This window comes from Phyllobates terribilis, unplaced genomic scaffold (genome assembly GCF_046119375.1).
Source record: "Phyllobates terribilis strain yellow unplaced genomic scaffold, ASM4611937v1 Scaffold_1__5_contigs__length_1240528914, whole genome shotgun sequence".
In the NCBI taxonomy this organism is placed as follows: Eukaryota; Metazoa; Chordata; class Amphibia; order Anura; family Dendrobatidae; genus Phyllobates; species Phyllobates terribilis.
In genome coordinates this window covers 1,152,855,409-1,152,878,298 of record NW_027362761.1, presented here as the reverse complement: position 1 = coordinate 1,152,878,298, position 22,890 = coordinate 1,152,855,409, and the positions used below count along the sequence as shown (strand labels likewise).

General features: G+C 46.1%; 1 protein-coding gene and 1 long non-coding RNA gene across 2 annotated transcripts in view; one reads left to right on the top strand and one right to left on the bottom strand.

Annotated features, from left to right (window-relative positions):
- The window catches only part of CLNK (cytokine dependent hematopoietic cell linker), a 256,280-nt gene that overhangs the window by 145,581 nt on the left and 87,809 nt on the right, over positions 1 to 22,890 (top strand). The window contains exons 9-10 of the mRNA XM_073648560.1: positions 19,121 to 19,201; positions 19,827 to 19,930. Coding sequence (XP_073504661.1) covers positions 19,121 to 19,201; positions 19,827 to 19,930 — 185 coding nt within the window. The remainder of the gene's footprint in view (positions 1 to 19,120; positions 19,202 to 19,826; positions 19,931 to 22,890) is intronic.
- LOC141162440 (uncharacterized) overlaps positions 1 to 22,890 on the bottom strand; it is a 119,874-nt gene that overhangs the window by 54,825 nt on the left and 42,159 nt on the right. The gene's annotated exons all lie outside the window — the stretch shown is intronic.

The window sequence follows — 22,890 nt, the reverse complement described above, 5'->3', positions numbered from 1 at the left end:
TAGAGCTCATTTTTTAAACATAATAAATAATTTTCTTGCCAGATTTTATCCAATGTGTTTACATAGAAATAATAAGTTTTAAAGAGGATTTTTTTCAGTTTTATTTTAAAGAGATAATAATTTAAACCATTTTGAATCTTTCTTTATTTTTGGCTCACTAGAATAATTTTAGAACTAATTTAACAAGAAACTTGCATTTTTCAATAAGGATTCCCCCTCATCACACTAAAGAGATATCCTCTTCACTCTACAGTTTCCAGATAAAATTAGTTGTTAAGAAAGCAAGATAATTGTTATTGATTCTTCTGCCACTTCAGAGTTTTCTATATGTTAAATAAATATTTTAAAGTTATCTTAAAGGAGTTGTCCCAAGATTGTAAATTATCACCCACAGTTTGCGAATCGGGTTCGGTGTAGGTGCCAGTAATCAGATCACCGGTCATTAGCAAGTTAACATTAAAAATTATTATTATTTATTATTATAGCACAATTTATTCCATGGCGCTTTACATTGGAAAAAGACCATACATAATAAAAACAAGTACAATAATCTTGAACAAAAAAAAGCCATCGACTGGTACAGGAGGAGAGATGACCCTGCCCGCGAGGGCTCACAATCTACAAGGGATGGGTGAGGATACAGAAGGTGAGGGTAGAGCTGGTCATGCAGTGGTATGGCAGAGCGAGGGTTATTGCAGGTTGTACGTTTGTTGGAAGAGGTGGGTCTTCAGGTTCCTTTTGAAAGTTTCCACAGTAGATGAGAGTCTGATATGTTGGGGTAGAGAGTTCCAGAGTAGGGGGATGCGCTGGAGAAATCTTGTATGCGATTGTGGGAAGAGGAGATAAGACGGGAATAGAGGAGGAGATCTTGTGAGGATCGGAGGTTGCGTGCAGGTAAGTACCGGGAGACTAGGTCACAGATGTATGGAGGAGACAGGTTGTGGATGGCTTTGTATGCCATGGTTAGGGTTTTGAACTGGAGTCTCTGGGCAATGGGGAGCCAGTGAAGAGATTGACTGAGAGGAGAGGCCAGGAAATAAAGGGGTAATAGGTAGATTAGTCAGGTAACAGAGTTTAAGATAGATTGTAGGGGTGCGACAATGTTAGAGAGCAGCACGGTGGCTCAGTGGTTAGCAATGCAGCCTTGCAGCGCTGGGGTCCTGGGTTCAAATCCCACCAAGGACAGCATCTGCAAGGAGTTTATATGTTCTCCCTGTGTTTGTGTGGGTTTCCTCCAGGTTTTCTGGTTTCCTCCCACACTCCAAAGACATACTGATAGGGAATGTAGATTGTCCCCAATGGGGACAGTGCCAATAATGTTTATAAATTATCTGAATTGTAAAGCGTTGCAGAATATGTTGGCGCTATATAAATAAATAAAATTATTATTATTATAGGGAAGGCCACAAAGCATGAGGTTGCAGTAGTCGAGGCGGAAGATGATGAGGGTGTGCACTAGTGTCCTTGCAGATTCTTGGTTGAGGAATGTGCGGATCCGGGAGATATTTATGAGTTGGAGTCGGCAGGATGTGGAAAGGGCTTGGGTCTGAGGTTTGAAGGTGAGATAAGAGTCAAGGGTTACCCCGAGGCAGTGAAATTGCAGGACTGGGGAGAGTGGGCAGCCACTGACTTTGATGGATAGGTCAGTTGGGGGGGTTGAGTGAGATGGTGGAAAGATGATGAATTCAGTTTTATCCATGTTAAGTTTTAGAAATCTGCAGAAAAGAAAGATGAAATAGTGGACAGACATTGTAGGATTCTGGTTAGTAGGGAGAAGATATCGGGTCCAGAGAGGTACAGTGGGGAAAAAAAGTATTTGGTCAGCCATCGATTGTGCAAGTTCTCCCACTTAAAAAGATGAGAGTGTTATGTTCTGCTACCAGAGCTAAGGAAAGAGAGGAGATCTGTCCCTACGATAGAACTCAGCTTAATCCCTACGATGTAACAGGGAACCTGATCCTGCGATCAGACCTGCTAAAGTCCTCAGCTAGTCTGTACGGAGACCTATAGATGTGGGGAAGGAATCCCTACAAGTACTAGGGACTGGAAGCAAAATGGACACCTCCTAACAGAAATAGTAGCAGAAAGACGAACAAACAAATAATATAGAACACAGAGGTCCGAAGACCAAGCAAACTAACAGAGTAAGATACTGAGCACAGGCTAGCTAAAGAGTAGTAATACAATGAAGTCCAGAAAAGCCAGAAGGGCGGAGCAGGACTAAATAGGCCAACAAGGTCATGTGACCAGCAATAGAAAAAAAACCTAAGAGCAAGGTTCTAACAGAGAGAGGCTGTAATTGACATCATAGGTAGACCTCAACAATGAGAGACAAAATAAGAAAACAAATCCTGAAAATCACATTGTCTGATTTGGAAAGAAATTTTTTTCAAATTTTGGTGGAAAATAAGTATTTGGTCAATTACAAACGAGCAAGATTTCTGACTCTTACAGACCTGTAACTTCTTCTTTCAGAGGTTCCTCTGTCCTCCACTCATTACCTGTAGTACTGGCAACTGTTTGAACTTGTTATCAGTATAAAAGACATCTGTCTACAACCTCAGTCACACTCCAAACTCCACAATGGTGAAGACCAAAAAGCTGTTGAATGACACCAGAAACAAAATTGTAGCCCTGCACCAGGCTGAGAAGACTGAATCTGCAACAGGCAAGCAGCTTGGTGTGAAGAAATCAACTGTGGGAGCAATAATTAGAAAATGGAAGACACACAAGGCCACTGATAATCTCCCTCGATCTGGGGCTCCACACAAGATCTCACCCCGTGGGGTCAAAATGATCTCAAGAACGGTGAGCAAAAATGCCAGAAAAACACAGGGGGACCTAGTGAATGACCTGCAGAGAGCTGGGACCAACGATACACAGGCTACCATCAGTAACACACTACGCCGCTGACTCGCCCAGGGGGATGAGGACGACTTGGTACCCGGGCCTTTGCCTGGCCTTGGGGATGTCGCGGTGGTCGGCTCCCGGGCCCGTACCCTGGGGTCAGCTTTTAAAAGGGGATTATTTGTTAACTCTATGAAAGTTTGTGACGCCACCTGTGGTTTCTGGTGAGAATCACCAGCGCTGCGGCAGTCCACTGAGGCCGATGATAAGGCAGCTCGATGGTATAGCTCCCAACGGGTGGAGCTAGGCCTCAGGGCAGCGTACACAGAGGGGGATGCAGGACAGGCGAGACCCAGCCAGGTCAGAGCAAGAACGGGGATGGACACGGTAGTCACTTCAGTACCTTTTACTGGTGGTAGTTCAGGCACATCCCGGAGCACTGTAGGGTGAAGGGTGCATATCAGGATCCTCCCCAATGAGCGAGTGTAGAGCCTCCTGTTTCTTGCCTCTGCGTAGTAAGTTTCTGACCTGCCTGAAGCTAGGCCTAACTTTATCTCTGTCCTGCACCGGCTGACGTTGTGGTAGGGCCTTCTCTTGGAGTCCATGCTCCCAGCTTATGGGGCCTATGTGTCTCCTGGCTCTGTTACGTATCAGCTCTCTGGTGAACCTGGGACCTGTAGTTCTCCAGGGATTCCGGTTATGCCTTACTGGGTCGTAGAGATCCCGGTAAGCTCGGACCCGGTGTCCGGTATATGTTTCAGGGTGAGCTGGGTAAGCTCCTCTGCCCCCACTGCTACTCACTTTCCACTCGCCTTCGGCCACGCTCGGGCCCTCACTAGGCTACTCACACTAACGGCAGCTTGCCGCTCTTCACCGCTCTTACAGGCGTCAGCACACCTTGGGCTCACTTACTTGAGCTACAACTGCGTCTGGACTGGGCTGCACTGCAGGCTGACCTCTCTCAGACTTGACTCTCTGTAGACTCCAGACTAGACTGAGCTCGACTCTGTATTCAGATCTGTACTTGCTGAACTCTCCAGAGGAACTGCTAACTGCCTAGCTCCACCTTCCCTATTTATATCCCTAACGGGCTCCCTCTGCTGGTTTGAGGTGAAAAGTGGAGATGTGTGAATGTTTATGGGGGTCTCTTGTGGAGGATTCCATTAATGCACCCCTCTAGGATCTGTGGCTCAAAGCACAGCTGGGCGCCACACCGCCAGGGACTCAGATCCTGCAGTGCCAGATGTGTCCCCCTGCTTAAGCCATTACATGTCTGGGCCCATCTGAAGTTTGCTAGAGAGCATTTGGATGATCCAGAATAGTATTGGGAGAATGTCATATGGTCAGATGAAACCAAAGTTGAACTGTTTGGTAGAAACACAACTCGGCGTGTTTGGAGGAGAAAGAATGCTGAGTTGCATCCAAAGAACACCATACCTACTGTGAAGCATGGGGGTGGCAACATCATGCTTTGGGGCTGTTTCTCTGCCAAGGGACCAGGACGACTGATCCGTGTACATGAAAGAATGAAGGGGCCATATATCATGAGATTTTGAGTGCAAACCTCCTTCCATCAGTAATGGCATTGAAGATGAAACGTTGCTGGGTCTTTCAGCATGACAATGATCCCAAGCACACCACCAGGGCAATGAAGGCATGGCTTCGTAAGAAGCATTTCAAGGTCCTGGAGTATCTGTAGTAAGAGGGAATGGTCCATTGTGTCCGTATATTGTGTTGAAGCCAGATGACAGGTCGAAGAGGAGGAGGACAGAGTAGTGTCGCTTGGATTTGGCGGTTAGTAGGTCGTTGTTGACTTTAGTCAGTGCAGTTTCAGTGGAATGGTGCGGTCGGAAGCCTGATTGTAAGCAGTCAAAGAGGGAGCAGGAGGAAAGGTGGGAGGACAGTTCAAAATGGAATAACTTACAATATTAGGAAAACTCCTTTAAAGGAACACTCAAAGTGAATGTGTAACAAAAAAATGACAAGGTTTGTTTAAGCCAACTTTTTCTTTTTAACATTTTTCAAGAACTTTCAGTGACCTTTTCCAATTTTGCATATCAATATCTATATTAGAAAAAAAATCCTGAAATCTTGTAAATTTCACTCTGCTGACTGAGTCAAATAGGGTGATACATTCTGTCTTGAAGGCATAATTTTTCAGTACTCATCTTATCATCACAGGCAGAATTACTATGACAGGTCACACCTAAACAGTGGCTTGCAAAAGTATGCACCCATTCCCCCTTGGCTTTTTACCTATTCTGTTACTATACAATCTGTGTTTAAATATTTTTGTAATCTGATTTGTGTGTGATGCATCAGCACTAAATAGTCTAAGTTTGTGAAATGAAGTGAGAAATATATAGACATAAATTTAATTTAATGGATCAAATAACTAAAAATTGGCATGTGCATATGTATTTACCCTTTTTGCTATGAAGCCCCTAAAAAATCTTGGTGCAAGCAATTATTTTCATATATTACATGCTTAGTGAAAGTAAGTCCGCCTGTGTGCAATCTAAGAGTCACATGTATGTCAATATATACACACCTTTTCTGAATGGCCACAAAGGCTGCAAAATCACTAAGCTAGAGGCACTACTAACTAAATAACAGCATGAAGACCAAGAAGATCTCCAATAAAGCCAGGGACAAAGTTGTTGAGAAGTACAAGTCAGAGTTGGGTTATAAAAAATATCCCAATCTCTAATGATTCCCCGGAGCACCATCAAATCCATTATAATCAAATGGAAAGAACATGGTACCACAACAAACCTGCCAAGAGAGGGTGCCCACCAAAACTCTGGCCAAGGCAAGAAGGGCATTAATCAGAGAGGCAGCGCAGAGACCAAAAGTAACCCTGAAGGAGCAGCAGAGTTCCCAAGCAGAGACTGGAGTATCTGTCCATACGACCACAAAAAGCAATACACTCCATAGAGGGGGTCTTTATGGAATAGTGGGCAGAAAGAAGCCTTTATTTACACAAAAAAATTGTAAGGCTCATTTTGAGTTTGCCAAAATACATGTGGAGACTTCCCAAATTTACGGAAGAAGGTGCTGTGGTCAGATGAGACCAAAATTGAACTTTTTGGCCACCTAAATAAACGCTATGTCTGGTGCCAAACTAACAGAGCTCATCGACTGAAGAACACCATGTTTTTTGGCAGCAAGGACAGGAAAAATGGTCCATGTCGAGGGGAAGATGGATGGTGTGAAATACAGGGATATTCTTGAGCAAAACATGTTTTAGCCTGTCAGTGATTTGAGACTGGGACGAAGGTTTGCCTTCCAATAAGACAATGACCCAAAACAATTGAGTGGTTTAAGGGGAAACATCTAAATGTTTTGAAGTGGCCTAGTCAAAGCCCAGACCATAATCCAATTGAGAATCTGTGGTTAGACTTGAAGATTGCTGTTCACCAGAGGAAACCATCTAACTTGAAGGAGCTGGAGCAGTTTTGTCTTGTGGAATGGAGGAAGTTCAGAAACGCCTAAATAATATCAAAATAGACAAGTCACCAGGCCCAGATGACATACACCCCCGGGTACTAAAAGAATTAAGTAATGTGATAGACAGGCCGCTGTATCTTATATTCAAGCACTCTTTATGGACAGGGACTGTCCCACTAGACTGGCGCCAAGCAAATGTGGTACCAATATTCAAAAAGGGGTCTAAAAGTGACCCTGGGAACTTCAGACCAGTCAGCTTAACGTCTGTTGTGGGTAAATTGTTTGAAGGATTTCTTAGAGATGCTATTGTAGAATATCTTAATGATAATAACTGTCTAACTCCATATCAACATGGATTCATGAGGGATCGCTCCTGCCAAACAAACCTGATGGCCTTCTACGAGGAGGTGAGCTCACAGATGGACCGGGGAGAGTCAGTGGATGTTGTATACCTTGACTTCTCCAAAGCGTTTGATACCGTGCCACACAAAAGGTTGGTATATAAAATGAGAATGCTTGGTCTGGGGGATAATGTGTGCAAGTGGGTAAATAGCTGGCTGAGTGATAGAAAGCATAGGGTGGTTATCAATGGAGTAAGCTCAGGGGGTGTCAGGGTTACTAGCGGGGTGCCTCAAGGGTCTGTCTTGGGCCCTATATTATTTAATATATTTATTAATGATCCAGTGGAAGGGTTGCATAGTAAAATAGCAATATTTGCAGATGATAATAAACTTTGTAAAGTAGTTAATACAGATGAGGATAGGGCACAGCTACAGGAGGATTTAGATAAATTGGGGAGTTGGGCCAAAAAATGGCAAATGGGGTTCAATGCCGATAAATGTAAGGTCATGCACATGGGAAAGAAAAACAGCAGTCACCCATACATATTAAATGGGAAACCGTTGGGGAAATCTGACATGGAGAAGGACCTGGGCGTCTTGGTTAATAGCAAATTAAATTGGAGTGCCCAGTGTCAGGCAGCAGCTGCGAAGGCAAATAGAGTCATGGCATGCATCAGAAGAGGAATAGGGGCATATGATGAGAACACTGTTCTTCCTCTGTATAAAGCGCTGGTAAGGCCGCACTTAGAATATTGTGCACAGTTCTGGGCTCCGGTGCTCAGGAAAGACATATTGGAGCTAGAGAGGGTACAAAGGAGGGCGACTAAGGTAATAAAGGGAATGGAGGGACTAGAATACCCAGAGAGGTTGTCAAAATTAGGCCTATTTACGTTGGAAAAGAGAAGGCTTAGGGGAGACCTCATAAACATGTATAAATACATCAGGGGGCAGTACAGAGATCTCTCCCATGACCTGTTTATACCAAGGATGGTGACAAAGACGAGGGGGCACACTATGCGTCTGGAGGAAAGGAGGTTCCTGCACCAGCATAGAAGGGGATTCTTTACGGTCAGAGCCGTGAGACTCTGGAACTCTCTGGGAGAGGAAGTGGTGATGTCCAACTCACTTAATGAGTTCAAGAGAGGCCTGGACGCCTTTCTTGAGAACAATAAAATTACATCTTATGCTTAGTTAATTAATCCAGGGATTTAATCTGACTGCCAGATTGGTGTCGGGAAGTGAATTTTTCTTCAATGATGTAAATTGGCTTATACCGCATGTTTTTTTTTGGCCTTCCCCTGGATCAATGCTGCGGAATAGCTGCAGTGCACAAGAAATAGGCTGAACTGGATGGACGCTTGTCTTTTTTCGGCCTTATAAACTATGTAACTATGTAATGGGCAAAATTCCCAATGGCAAGAAGTGGAAAGCTCATGAAAACATATCCAAAGTGACTTGCAGCTATAATTGCCTCAGAAGGAGGCTCTACAAAGTACTGACTTTAGGGGGGAGAATAGTTATGCACATTGAAGTTTTCAGTTATTTTGTCCTATTTGTGGTTTGGTTCACAATAAAAAGAAAACCAAATGTTCACAGTTCACTAGAGATGAGCGTTGTTCGACTCGAACTGTTCGCCAATCTCAAATTCGAGCTGTTTTGGGCGGTGTTCGAGCCGTTCGGCGAACACGAACGATTTGAGAAAAATTCGTCTGTTCGAGGTTATGTTCGATAACTGTTCGTGCACCAAAATCATAACTGGATTTTTTCTCAGTAATGATGAAAATTAATGTTAATACGCAGTTTGAGTGTACAGCGGGGTGGGGGGAGGGGCAGGGGATGGATCTCTGCAGGAATAATGAAGATCTCCATTTTTTTTTCTCTTTCCCGCATTTACAGTGGGGAGGTGCAATCTGTCAGCCTATCAGCAGCGCACACACGGAGCGAAGTGCTTTTTTTCACACAAGCAAGGGCATGTGTCATTGCCAGTGTATGTCACATGTCCTTGCCCTATAAGACCAAGCCATTTTCCCCGTCGCCACCATTTTCTCACTGCTGCAGCTGCGTGTTAGACGGCACCGCTGTTGCTGTGTGCGCTATACCTTGTTAAAATCAAGCCAATTTTCGCACAAATCTACAGATAGCTTGGGAGTAGGGAATAGTTGTGATTGCAGTCCTTTTAAGGACTAGGTTACAGCATTTCCTACGACTTTTATCAGGCAGGTCTGTGCTCTTAAATAGATAGATTGTGGGAGTAAAGACTAATTGTAATTGCAGTCCTTTTCAGGACTAGGTTACATCAGTTCCTATCAGGTTTTGCCAGGCAGGTCTGTGCCAGTGCTGTGCAAGTTTTTTTCACAGCATTTGGGTGAATCTAGCAAAGCTAATCCTTTTTGGCCTATTGCAGAGTGTGTTAGTCAGTGGAGTAGCCTATCTGTGTTGCAAGATATACCACCTGTGTATAGAATAACAATTTTTTTACTGCACCTAGTGAAGTAAAATATTTTGGGCATAGCATCATTCTATTAGTCCATCTATACTGACCTCCATCAGGTTGCAAATTGAATATAATTTTTTTCTGCATCTAGCTCTGAAAAAATATTTGGGCTTCTAGCAGTGTGTAGGACTTGTTCTATTAGTCCATCTATACTGACCTCCATCAGGTTGCAAACTGAATATAATTTTTTTCTGCATCTAGCTCTGAAAAAATATTTGGCCTTCTAGCAGTGTGTGGGACTTGTTCTATTAGTCCATCTATACTGACCTCCATCACGCTGCAAATTCAAAATAATTTTTTGTCTGCATCTAGCTCTGAAAAAATATTTGGCCTTCTAGCAGTGTGTGGGACTTTCTCTATTAGTCCATCTATACTGACCTCCATCAGGTTGCAAACTAAATATATTTTTTTTCTGCATCTACCTCTGAAAAAATATTTGGGCTTCTAGCTGTGTGTGGGACTTGTTCTATTAGTCCATCTATACTGACCTGCATCAGGTTGCAAATTAACAATAATTTATATCTGCATCTAGCTCTGAAAAAATATTTGGCCTTCTAGCAGTGTGTGGGACTTTCTCTATTAGTCCATCTATACTGACCTCCATCAGGTTGCAAATTAAAAATAATTTTTTGTCTGCATCTAGCTCTGAAAAAATATTTGGCCTTCTAGCAGTGTGTGGGACTTTCTCTATTAGTCCATCTATACTGACCTCCATCAGGTTGCAAACTGAATATATTTTTTTTCTGCATCTACCTCTGAAAAAATATTTGGGCTTCTAGCAGTGTGTGGGACTTGTTCTATTAGTCCATCTATACTGACCTCCATCAGGTTGCAAACTGAATATAATTTTTTTCTGCATCTACCTCTGAAAAAATATTTGGGCTTCTAGCTGTGTGTAGGACTTGTTCTATTAGTCCATCTATACTGACCTCCATCAGGTTGCAAACTAAATACAATTTTTTTCTGCATCTACCTCTGAAAAAATATTTGGGTTTCTAGCTGTGTGTGGGACTTGTTCTATTAGTCCATCTATACTGACCTCCATCAGGTTGCAAATTGAATATAATTTTTTTCTGCATCTAACCCAGCCAATAGTTTTGGCCTAATGCCACAGTTTGGCCACTCAGCTCTGTTCGGTTCCCATCCATTGTTTTTTTGTGCAAACAACTCCAGAGTTGTGAATTAGTTAACCACCAAAATGAGTGGAAAAAGGCCTGCTGCTGGTGGAAAGGGGAATAGGCGTGTTGGGAAGGGGAAAAAAGGTTGTGTCCGTGGGGTAGGTGTTAAAGCAACAGTAACATCTGCAGAAGAAAGACCATCTTCCAGCATAACTAAAATGTCTACTTCTTTTAGCGGACAATGTGATAAGATCCCTTTCTTACGGCCACGCCAATCGCTACAAATTCCAGATGAGGCACAAAAACAGCAGGTGCTTCAACGGATATCAAGTGCTCCTTTAAGTGGGCTCTCCTCCACATCAACTTCAACATCACAAATACTCCAGTCCTCAAAGGTGTCACCCCAATTGCACTTGCTTCCTCACAGCTCCCAAATCTCCAGCTGCCCGTCTGAGTATGAGGTAGAACAGATGGTTGAGTCTGCAGAGCTGTTTACTCATACTATAGCCTGGGAATCAGAGGTCGACTCCAGCGCTTCTGTGAATCCAGACGAGGAAATTATCTGCACTGATGCCCAGAATCTTTATGAGTCGGATCCAGGACCAGACGCAGAAGGTTCTGACCATAATGTAGACCCTCATTCCCAAACTGTAACTCCTGTTGGTGGAGACAATGAGGAAGACGATGATGAGACTCAAATACCTGATTGGAGCGACAACTTTAGTTTTTTGTCAGGGCAGGAACAGGTTGGCTCTGAGGACAACGGGTGTGATAACGCACAGGGTGATGATGATGAGGTTGGAGATCCCACTTACTGTCAACCCACAGTCAGCCAAGAGATGAGGTCAGCAGAGGAGGTGGAGGAAGATGCTAGTGACGACGAGGTCAGGTTGTGCCTTCCTGGACAGAGACGTAGTACTGGAAGCACGTCAACAACTGCATCCTCAAACACAACTCTGCCTCTCACCACAAGTCGTGGTGGCTCTTCAGGTCGCATGGGTGCTAAGCCTTGCATAGCCTGGGCATTTTTTCAGATCGATAAAGATGACCCAACTCGTGTTATCTGTAACATTTGTCAGCAAAAGCTAAGTAGAGGCCAAAAAATACATAGTTTGAGTACTTCATGCATGAACCGGCACATGGACATGAAGCATAAGTTGCAGTGGGAAGCTCAGTGTGCTACAATGCGGCCTAGCCGGCCGGGCCAACCACCGTCTGCCATATCCTGTGCTTCCGCGGCCTCTTCATCCTCTGTGACTGGGGGGACAGCAGTCACACCTGTTTTGGGGCGCAGACCTGCCACCTCTTTACCCGCAACAGCCAGCGTGATTGGCAGGTCATCATTTTCTTTGGAGGTGGTAACACCAGCTGGTGTTGAGCGCTGTCCGACATCGATAGCACCACCTTTGGATCAAGGCAACCTAACATGTCCGCCTGCATCTTCCTCACAGACCGGCAGTTTGCCGGGGACACCCTTATCAACCCCGTCTAAGCACAATAGCCAGCCCTCGGTCCCTCAGATGTGGACAAGTAAAAGACCATTTCCTCCTAGCCATGAGAAAGCTAAGAGGTTGAATTTCACCATCTGCAAGCTCTTGGCTACAGAAATGCTGCCTTTCCGCCTGGTGGACACAGAGTATTTTCGAGACCTTATGTCCGTCGCAGTGCCCCAGTACCAGATGCCCAGTCGGCACTACTTCTCAAAGAAAGGTGTGCCTGCGCTCCACCAGCATGTCGCACACAGCATCACCGCTTCTTTGAGAAACTCTGTGTGTGACAGGGTGCATTTCACCACAGACACTTGGACGAGTAGGCATCGACAGGGGCGTTACATGTCGCTGACTGGGCACTGGGTAACTATGGTGACAGCAGGACAAGGGGCTGCTGTCCAAGTCTTGCCGTCCCCACGAGTTGTGCGTCAATCCTCTTTATGTCAAAGTTCCTCCACTGCTTCTGCCTCCTCAACCTCCTCTCGGTCTTCCACCTGCACCCAAAGCCTGTCTGGTCATGCCACAAGCTTTCTAACTGCGCAGAAGGGATCCTGCACACCTCCTTACTATGTTGGCAGTAGGGCTCAACGTCATCAGGCGGTTTTTACTTTGAAATGTCTGGGAAATGTGAGTCACACAGCTGAGGAGTTGTGGTCAGCTCTGGAGAACCAATTTCATGAATGGTTGTCTCCGCTGGACCTGAAACCAGGGAAGGCCGTGTGCGACAATGCTGCAAACCTGGGTGCGGCCCTTCGCCGGGGCAATGTCACACACGTGCCTTGTATGGCTCACGTGTTGAACCTGGTTGTCCAGCAAATTTTAGCCCACTATCCCAGACTAGATGGCCTTCTGCAGAGGGCACGGTCGCTGTGTGCTCACTTCCACCGTTCGCATCCCGCAGCTCAGCGACTTACATCTCTACAGAAGTCGTTGGGCCTGCCACTTCACCGGCTAAAATGCGATGTGCCTACCCGGTGGAATTCAACTCTGCACATGTTGCAGCGACTGTGGCAGCACCGACAAGCCCTGGTGCAATACGTTCTGACGTATAGCCTGGGCCAACGAGATCCAGAGGTGGGGCAAATCACGCTGGAGGAGTGGTCTCAGATCAGGGACCTATGCACCCTTCTGCACAGTTTTGAAATGGCGACGAAGATGTTTAGTGCTGACGATGCCATTATCAGCATGACTATTCCGGTGATTTACATGCTGGAGCACATGTTAAACAGAATTCGGAGTCAGGTGGTGGCACAAGAGGAGGTGGAGGAAGTAGAGGAGGAGGAGTTGTATGCGGAAGGGCTAACATCTGCAAGGTCCAGACGGTCGGCAGCACCAAGGTGGCAGGCATGTGAGGGTGGGGGAGATGGTTTTACCAGGGCGCATGGTAGCAGCCAAACTAGTGAGGAAGGTGCAGGAGCCCAGGAAGAAGTGGAGGACGAACTGATGGAAGACTCATCAGATGAGGGAGACCTTGATCACATTTCTGTTGTGCGAGGTTGGGGGGAGAGGACAGAGGAAGGAAGCATGATTGTTACCTCGCCACCAACACAACAGGGACTTGGTGCTCCTGGATGCGCAACACACATGAGTGCCTTCTTGCTGCACTACCTGCAACATGACCCTCGAATTGTGAGAATTAGAAATAATCCTGACTACTGGGTTGCCACACTGTTAGATCCCCGGTACAAAAGTAAATTTGCAGAAATTATTCCTGCCATAGAAAGGGATGCACGCATGCAGGAGTATCAGCAGAGACTGTTGCAGAATCTTACATGTGCTTTTCCACAAAACACCAGTGGTGCACGTAGTGAATCTCACAGTTCCAACTTGCCAACCGTGGGACCATCAAGTGTTCAGCACTCAAACCGTAACAGAACCACAGTATCTGCTGGTAACATCAATTTTTCGGAATCATTTCACCACTTTTTTAGCCCATCCTTTGCAAGGCCACAGGAGACAAGAAGTCTGACACATAGTCAACTCCTAGAGACGATGGTACAGGAGTATCTCCAAGTAAACATTGAAGCCATGACTGTGTCACTGGACCCTTGCTCTTTTTGGGCTTCCAATCTGGATAAATGGCTGGAGATAGCCACTTACGCCTTGGAGATCTTGTCATGCCCCGCAGCCAGCGTTCTGTCTGAACGTGTGTTCAGCGCTGCTGGTGGTGTGCTGACAGATAAGCGCTCGCGGCTCTCCACTGATAATGTAGACAGACTCACGTTCATAAAGATGAACAAATCATGGATCCGAAATGACTTTTCTACCCCTGTGTCATCCTGGGGAGAGTAAAAGCTTGATGATTGGTTAAAATCACCCTACCAACCGTTTTAAGCTTTCAAATTACTAATCATGTTTATCTGTATCTTGGCTGGAAAATAATTTGGGCTTTGTAGCAGTGTGCAGCACTGATTCTATTAGGCCATCTATAATAAGCTCCACCAGATTTAAAATTACTAATCATGTTTATCTGTATCTTGACTGGAAAATAATTTGGGCTTTGTAGCAGTGTGCAGCACTGATCCTATTAGGCCATCTATACTAAGCTCCACCAGATTTAAAATTAATAATAATTTTTAGCTGCATCTAGCCCGGAAAATAATTTTGGGGCTCCGAGATGCGCAAGACACATAAGTGCCTTCTTGCTGCACTACCTGCAACATGACCCTCATATTGTCAGAATTCGAAGTAATCATGACTACTGGGTTGCCATCCTCTTAGATCCCCCAAACTTTTCGATCAACCTTTTCATTTTAATAAAGACCAAAAAAATGGTCATTTTTGAAATTATAAGCATTAGCAGGTTATTAGAAACTGAAATCAAACAGTTTTCAACTCAAAACTTTATTCTAGGTGATGTTACATTTTCACATAGGACCCCTTGTTCGAAAGGAGCTTCTGAACTCTCTCGTCCATTGAATTTGTCAGGTTTTGGATGGTTTCTGCTTCAATTGTTTTGCATGAGGACAGAATACCCTCCCAGAGCTGTTGCTTAGATGTGAACTGCCTCCCGCCATCATAGACACTCCTTTTGATGATGCTCCAGAGGTTCTGAATGGGGTAGAGGTCAGGGGAGCTTGGGGGTCACACCATAAGTTTGTCCCCTTTTATGCCCATATCAGCCAGAGATGCAGATGTTTTATGTGCAGCATGAGATGGTGCATTATCATGCAAAAAATGATCTTGCTGTGAAATACACGGTTCTTCTTCTTGAACCATGGCAGGAAGTGCTGTTTGAGAAAATCCACATACATTATGGAGTTCATCTTTAGCGCCTTCAGGGATCCTAAAGGGGCCGACAATCTCTCTCCCATGATTCCAGCCCAAACCATTACTCCACCTCCTCCTTGTTGGCGCTGTAGCCGTGTTTGCGTGGGGTGTCCATCAACCAGCCATCCTCCACTCCATCCATCTGGACCATCGAGTGCTGCACAGCACTCATCCGTTAACAAAACAGTTTTGAAATCAGTCTTCATGTAATGTTTGGCCCACTGGAGCCGTTTCTGCTTGTGTGAAGTGGATAGAGGAGGTCGACAGGATGGCGTATGCACAGCTGCAAACCTCTGAAGGACCCTGCATCTTGTTGTTCGGGGGACGTTGGAGGCACCAGCAGCTTCAAAAACTTGTCTGCTGCTATGACAAGGCTTTTTTGCCGCTGCTCTTTAAACCTGACGTAATTGCCTGTAGGAAAGAGTCCTCAATTTGCCCTTATCAGCACGCACACGTGTGTACTGTGAATCAGCTACATACTTCTTGATTGCCAAGACACTTCATCCTGATCATCGCACAATGTTGATTGTAGTCATGCCTTGACCTAAACACTCCACAATTTGTTGCTTCTCAGCAGCCGACACATCCTTTTTCTTTCCCATTTTGGCAGAAAATGTAGGCTGCTTAATAATGTGAGACAGCCTTCTTAAGTAGTCTTGCCTTTCATTGGACACACCTGCCAAACTAATTAGCACAGGTGTCTGCAATTGCTTACAGTGATATAAAGAGCCCTGACACACATCACCATCAATGAGTTTAACTGACAAACAAACAAATTCTTCCCTTATCACTCCTAAACACTTTTTGCATAATAATTTCAGCCATAACAGCATGGATGGATATATGTGATTGAGTGATATATACTAGGACATCATCAGCAAATAGAGAGCACTTGTACTTGGTGCCTCCCACCTCAATCCACCTAATATTGGGGTTATAGCGAATTGATGAGAGCAGGTGCTCCGTCACTAGGATGTATAAGAGAGGGGACAGAGGACATCCCTGCCTTGTCCCATTGGTGATTGTGAAAGGTGATGAAAATGTTCTGATGCACCCCCTGGGCCTTGGGACACCCGGAGCCGGACCCTTTTTGGTGGATGCTGGTGGTTGTAGTCTTCGTGGCGGCGACCCGGTTCCGTGGCTTAGGGTGGTCAAACCAGTGGCGGAACTATTTATGTGGTTTTGATGTTTAAATCTCCGACTACGCCACCCGTGGATTGCGGTCAGAGTGAACCGCCGCTGCAGGGCAGACCGCTGAGGCTGGTGTTGTGGGTGCAGCAGAGCGTAGCATAACTCCCCACGAGAGGAGTATAGCCTCAGGGCAGTATATGCAGAGGATGGGGGTGATGATGCAGGGCAGCAGCAGTAACGACACGGAGTCAGTGATGCAGTCCAGGGCCTTTACTCACAGTTCTTATTATCTAGACCACGTCTGCAGGTAACGGCTGCCCACGTCGTACTGTGCTCACCAGGTGAGGGGCTCAGACAACTCCCAGATAACTTTGGAGCGCTTCACAGGACCCCCTTTGTGTGTCCTTTGTCTGGCCTTTCTTACCAACCCTTCTGTCCGGCTGCCTCGGGCCTCCTCTAGGTAAACTTGGCGCCAGTTTCCCTGACCCTATGTGGTGCCTTCCTAGCGGGTGTAGCGAGGGGCTGCGCCACATAAAATGTCACAGCCTCCGGTTTCTAGCTGAGGGTCGTTTCCTGCCTCCACTAGTTTCGGGGACCGGTTTCCCCCTTTGGCCTGACCCCTCCACGCAGGTGGATTCGGGCGTGCGGTGGCGACTCGCCCGTCCGCACACCTGGGATCCCTTCATTCCTCGTTCCTGGAGCCTTCTCCGCTCCTCTTCCTTCCTTCTCCCTCTTGCAGGCCTGGGCCTCTGTTACTAGGCCCGCCTCCGGAGCAGAGCTCATGCAGAGCCCCTGCTCCCTGCCACTTCTGCTCAGACTTCTCTGCACTGAACTAAGATGGTGCCCACCTTTTATACTCCCTCCTCAATGCACAAAGGAACTGCTTCCTCCCTGCTCCTGCACTACAGGGTTCCCCTTCCTCAGTGTTCCCTCCCCCCACTCCAGCCAGGGACAGGGACTGTCGTGCCCATCTCAGAGGCATATTGGTCGTCCTGCCCCACGGCAATGTGGTGTAATGCATGCAGGTGTCGGGTCCTGATCCACACTCCATCCTTACCTGAGAGTGAGATATCACACCTCTGGGTGAGGTGCAATACCTCTGTAGCAACCGAGCCCTCAGGGTGCTACAGTTCCATTTATCTTCAGCCTAGGTGACGTATTGTGATACAGGGCCGTGATTTTGGCTATAAAAGGGTCCCCTAGACCCCTACCCCAAGCTTTTTAAGAGAATCATATATGGCGTGCCAGGAGACTCTATGGAATGCTTTCTCAGCATCCAACGAGAGTATCTAATTACAAATTTTTAACTGCATCTAGCCCAGGAAATACTTTGTGCCTAGTAGCAGTGTCTGCTAGTCAGCGGATTATCCCGGCTGTTAAGCAAGCTACACCACCTGTAGTTTGGACACTTAATTTTTTCAAAGGAAATGCTTCGGGACCACGGGATACTCAGTGATGAGCATCAGGAGGCACCCCAAGGCATAGGGGCTGGGACTGGCAGTAGGATGCCTTGCGGTGGACAGCCGAGCTCGATCCTTATAAAAGCTTTTTAACTGCAGCAGCTTTAGTGGACGCTACTGGAGCTGGAATTACGCGGCTGCTGGCATGAGACTTGCCCTCCAATAGATCCTTGTAAATGGATTTAAAGTGTATTCATTCAAATTAGAGAGACAATTTAAATTAAAAAGCTTAGAGCTGCCTCCACCACAGGGGGGCTCGCTCGACCCACCAGCGGACAGGCACCAGTATTGGGAGAGGGGGGCTGGCCGTCAGGGTTCACCGCGGCTCTGGCACAAACCCGGCGACACGGAGGTGGCACGGGCAGGAGCGGACTGAACGTGTCGGCTTCTCACTTTTTGGATTTTAGAAGGGCATGACATGCCTATATCTGTGTCTCCCCCTCCTTTTACTCCTCCACCTCTTTTCTTTTCGCATGACTATATGTACTTGTCACTTTTCCATGTGTTAGTTGTGTCTTCTGAGCAGTTTGTCAGCTTTTGGACACCTTTGAAGGTGTTTTCTATGTGTTTCTATGTGTTTTTGTTTGCCTGCCATTGGTTTTAACGGTGTTCGAAGGTGTTCGACGAACAGTTCGACGAACAGTTCGGCGAACTCACGGGTGTTCGACGAACCGAACCGAACTCGAACACTACGGGGGTGGCTCAACACTACAGTTCACATTAACTGATGCAAACCCTCAAAAAACAGTGAAATTCCAGGTTGTGAGGTAGCAAAACATGAAAAATGCCATGGGGGTGAATACTTTTGCAAGCCACAGTATATAGTTAACACAGGATCCATTGTTCACAGTAGGTGATTTTACATCTCACCTAGTCTCCCTCCCTGTACAATGATCTGTACACAAATCACAGAGTATGCCCACAGCAATTTCCCATAAAATTCAATATGCATCTCTAGACTCCATAAGAAATTATAGCTTCCCTTAAAACAGTCTTGTAGAAAAACAGAGCACACAAAGGTAAATTTTCTTTTGATTCCTTCCATTTCTTAGCTGTAAGATAACTAAGAGGAAATAATTTTCCCCCTTTTCTACAGTCAGTTGTCTTCCAACTAGACATAGAAATGAAGAAGAGAATAATGATAGATTTCTTAGGACATATAAAAAAAAATCTTTACTATTTCTCATAGTTTTGTTTTTAATACAAGAGAAGATTTAACCCCTTCACGACATATGACGTAAATTACGTCATATGTCGTGTCCCTGCCTTTGATGCGGGCTCACACGCTGAGCCTGCATCTTTCTCCCCACATGACAGCTGATTTAATGTACAATTAAAAAAAGAAAATTCAATAACTGTCTGTTAATAATAATAATAATAATAATAATAATAATAATAACAATAATAAATGTTTGCTTTTGCTTTTTATAAGATATAATTATAGAAAAAGATGAAGATATAACAGATTATCGACATTCAGACTATTATTTTTAGAACAGTTTTTTTTGTATTATTTTAGGTCCGGCTGTGAATCGAAGTTTAAAACCACAAAAACTTTTTTGTCAAGTTAATGGTGATGTAAAGCAAAGCATTTGTTCACGTAAGATTATTTAAAAGGCTTACAAACTTATTTTAACAATTTTGAAATATGACATTATTAGTAAAGAATTTGAATAATATTATACCGGCTTGACCACACAATGTAATGGACTAAAATCCCTGGAAACCATAAAGTATAAAGATGAATTAGCACTGTCCCAAGAGGTTAAAGCAGCTTGGTTTTTTTTGATTGTTTGTTTTTCAGTCTATATCACCATTAATTAGATTTTTCAAAAATGTCGTGTTCCATTGGCCTATGTATGTATGGAGTCTATTGATTGATTTCCAAAAATATAGTGTGTTAAACCTATTCACCACAGCTCAGACAATCTCATTACTGGATTATATTGCCCTTTGAATCCTTGGGTTTTCTTACTAAAGGTTGTGTCATCATCTGAGCATGGCCAAAAATGGTCCAGGCAGTTTCTAAAAATCACTTTTGGACTGAGCTAACAAAATCCACCAATGTGATATTCTAACATATTCCCTCTTTAAGAAGGTTGAACAGGGTAAAATAAAAAAGTATATCAACTGTCCAATGGCCTCACTAAGGTAAAGTAATTACTGTTCGCAAATGTTTATTACGTCTGTAATAGAAACCAATGACTTTCCGTTTATGTTTCTAGGAAGTACATCAACTATCCCGAAAATCTGCAAAAGTAGTGGGGTTAAAAGTGAATCCAGTCTTTCCAATCAGCCAAACACAATGCCCACCACACCGAGGACGGAGGTAAACCGAAATATTCTGTTTTAACAGGGTCAGCCACAGGGGGGTGCCACTTATGCTCTTACACAGGTGGCATCAAATGCCTATGCTGGAGGGGATGCCACAGCACTTTATGGTGACATTGCTGCTTAGGCACAATGCATTATTTTTGCTGTATATGGATATACAAGCCCACATGGCTGTATAACACCGTCGAGTGCTCTCCGATGTTTTATCGGATGGCACTCGGACCAATGTTATACTATGGGGCACTGCAAATCAGCAATTAATCTCAGCATGTGGCGAGTTGGTCCGCAAATTGGATCACGCGCACCAATACAAGTCTGAGGGTGTGTGCGAAACTTCGGACTGCACTCGGATGTCTTCCGAGTGCAGTCCAATATCCACAAACTCAGACAATGGAGAAGATGGAGAAGCTAAGTTTGCCATCTTTTCTGCACCCGTGATAGAATTCTGTCATGCGAGAGAATCGGATCACACTAAGGTGACATTCAGTGACACATTCAGTGGCATTATCATAATCGGCCCAATTCTCGCGCATTGGAGAATCAACGGCCGTGTGACCCCTGCAGTGTCAGACTGGCCAAGCAGAGTATGGAGGATACTCTGGTGGGCCCCCTACCCTTTGCTTCTGTATGTTTGGAGCAGAGACACTTGGGCTCAAGTCTGAAGCATTATTTAAGGTAGTACTGGCATCTACATTGAATTCTGCACTACCATAATAAAACTCCCTGTGCCACCTTAACACCTCCTTCCTTCCTTCCTCCTTTCCTTCCCTCTCACAGACAAACTTCTGTCTTCCTTGCTGTAAGAGCAGAGAAAGGGAGGGGGTCTGCAGGTCTTCTGTGTGTATACTTATTGGGTATGTGTTTATTGTGTACACTGTGTGTGAGCACTTATACTCATCTATAATGTTTGTATAACTATTAGTGTGAGTCATGGGGGTCCTCATTCTGTAAGGTGTTATATGGGTGGTGGGGATTGGGTCCGCAATCAGTTATGGGTGACTGGAGGCTCCATCCCACAACACTGGTATCATCCTTTACTGAATGAGGGCCCCCCACATTCATACTCCATATACACTTGTACACACACTTACTGACAGCTATGGGGGTTGAGCTATAGGCCCTTAATCAGTTATGAGCTCATAGGTGATATAGAAACAGAACTTTTCATAAACAGTCTATAATGGTTGAGAGTTAGAGAAAGTTCTCTTTCTATATTAATAAACCCATAACTGGTTAAGGGCCCCATCCTCTCCCCTGTGGCACCCCAGGGGTCTGGTTTCCACAGTAACAGCAGTGTTATGTCTGAGAGCAGGTGGGAGGTCTCTTGGTCAGGAATCCTATGCATGCCACACCTCCTGCCCAGTCCTGGGAGGGGAAGGACTTCCCCTATATAAACCTGGGGCTGAGGCAGGGTTAGAGAAGAAGAGTAGAGAGAAGAAGAGAAGCAGTGATAGGAAAGAAAGATCAGGAGCTCTGTGAGAGTCGTGCTAAGAGGAGATCAGGGCTGGAAGCTGTAGAGCTCGCCCTGATTGAAGATTTCTTACCGGACCCGGAGTCCGAGGCTGTGGGGACTAACTCCTACCCAGCAGCAGAAACCGACCGGCAGGGGATTTCAGGTCCTCTGGCCCAGAAACCCGAAGGCTCGGTCACACGTGTGGGACCAGCACCGCCGTCGTGGAGCGGAAGCCACTAGAAGGCCCCGAGTCACCGGCCATACGGGTGAGCACCACACGGTACACTCAGGGACGTGGGCTACTTTTACCCGCCTCTAGCAAGGTAGCCAGAAGAGTACAATTAGTTGGGGAGGCCTACAACTCCGCCTGGCCAAGGGGGATCCCATCTGCTCAAGGACTGACCAGGCCCCGACCGCTAGCCAGTACTCCGGGAGGGTCTATCTTTGTCACCAGTAAAGACCCTGAACTACACCGCATCGTCTCTGAGTGGTTCCTGCTACCCCCATCATCCACGTCTGCTGCCCTGAGGCCATACCCCTCCCGTTGGGGGTTATACCATCTACGCTGCACTATCCTACCACCGGCCTCAGCGGTCTGCCCTGCAGCGGCAGCTCCATAGCTGCATTCAACGGGTGGCGTAGTCGTCCTACATCTACTGCTAATATACCGCCACTTAGTCTGACTCCCTGGGCACGGACCGGGTCACCGCCACGAGACTACTACCCCTATCAGATCCGGCTCCGGGTAGTCCCTGCGTGCGCAACGCTGCATCACGTAGGCCCAGGGCGCGTCAACTTTTGGCGTAGTCGGCAGGATCTCGTGCCCGCAACCACCGGGTACTGCGTGCCTGAAAAAGACTGTTCAAACTTACCAGTGGTGAAGATTCCCGCCATCCGGCGCCATCTTCTACCTTCTACCCGCCATCCGCGAAATTTTCCCGCCATCCGGCGCCATCTTCTGCCTTCTTCCCGCCATCCGTGGAGTTTTCCCGCCGTTGGACGCCATCTTGAAGACGCCGCGCGGGAAGAAGAGGGGCGTGGACTCCGAAAGCGCGCGAGAACTGAAGCCCCGCCTCACGTCCGGACGTTGCGTAAGGTCCTGGAAGGAGCCCAGCAGACGCCGACGTCACAGGAGCGCGACGGAAGGTCCTCAACCCTGACGATCCACTGTGGAGCCGCGGCCTACGGAAGAGGATCATCGCAAGGTAGGCCACGGTCCACTAGGGGGGAGGAAGATGTCGGATACGGAGGAGAGCTTCACTGCCTCAACCCCCGCCAGCGCCACCGCTGCTGCAGTCATGCCTTTCACCATGCCCTATATCCCGGGAGCGGCCTGGCTACCCCAGTACTCAGGGGAGTCACATACTCTGCATGACTTTAGAGAAAAGCTGGATAGCCTCTTCCAGGTGTACCCCCTCACAGAAGAGCAAAAAGTGAGCATCCTGGTGGCCCAATTAACTGGGGCAGCCCAAAGGGAGGTAAAGTCCTGGCCACCTGGGGGA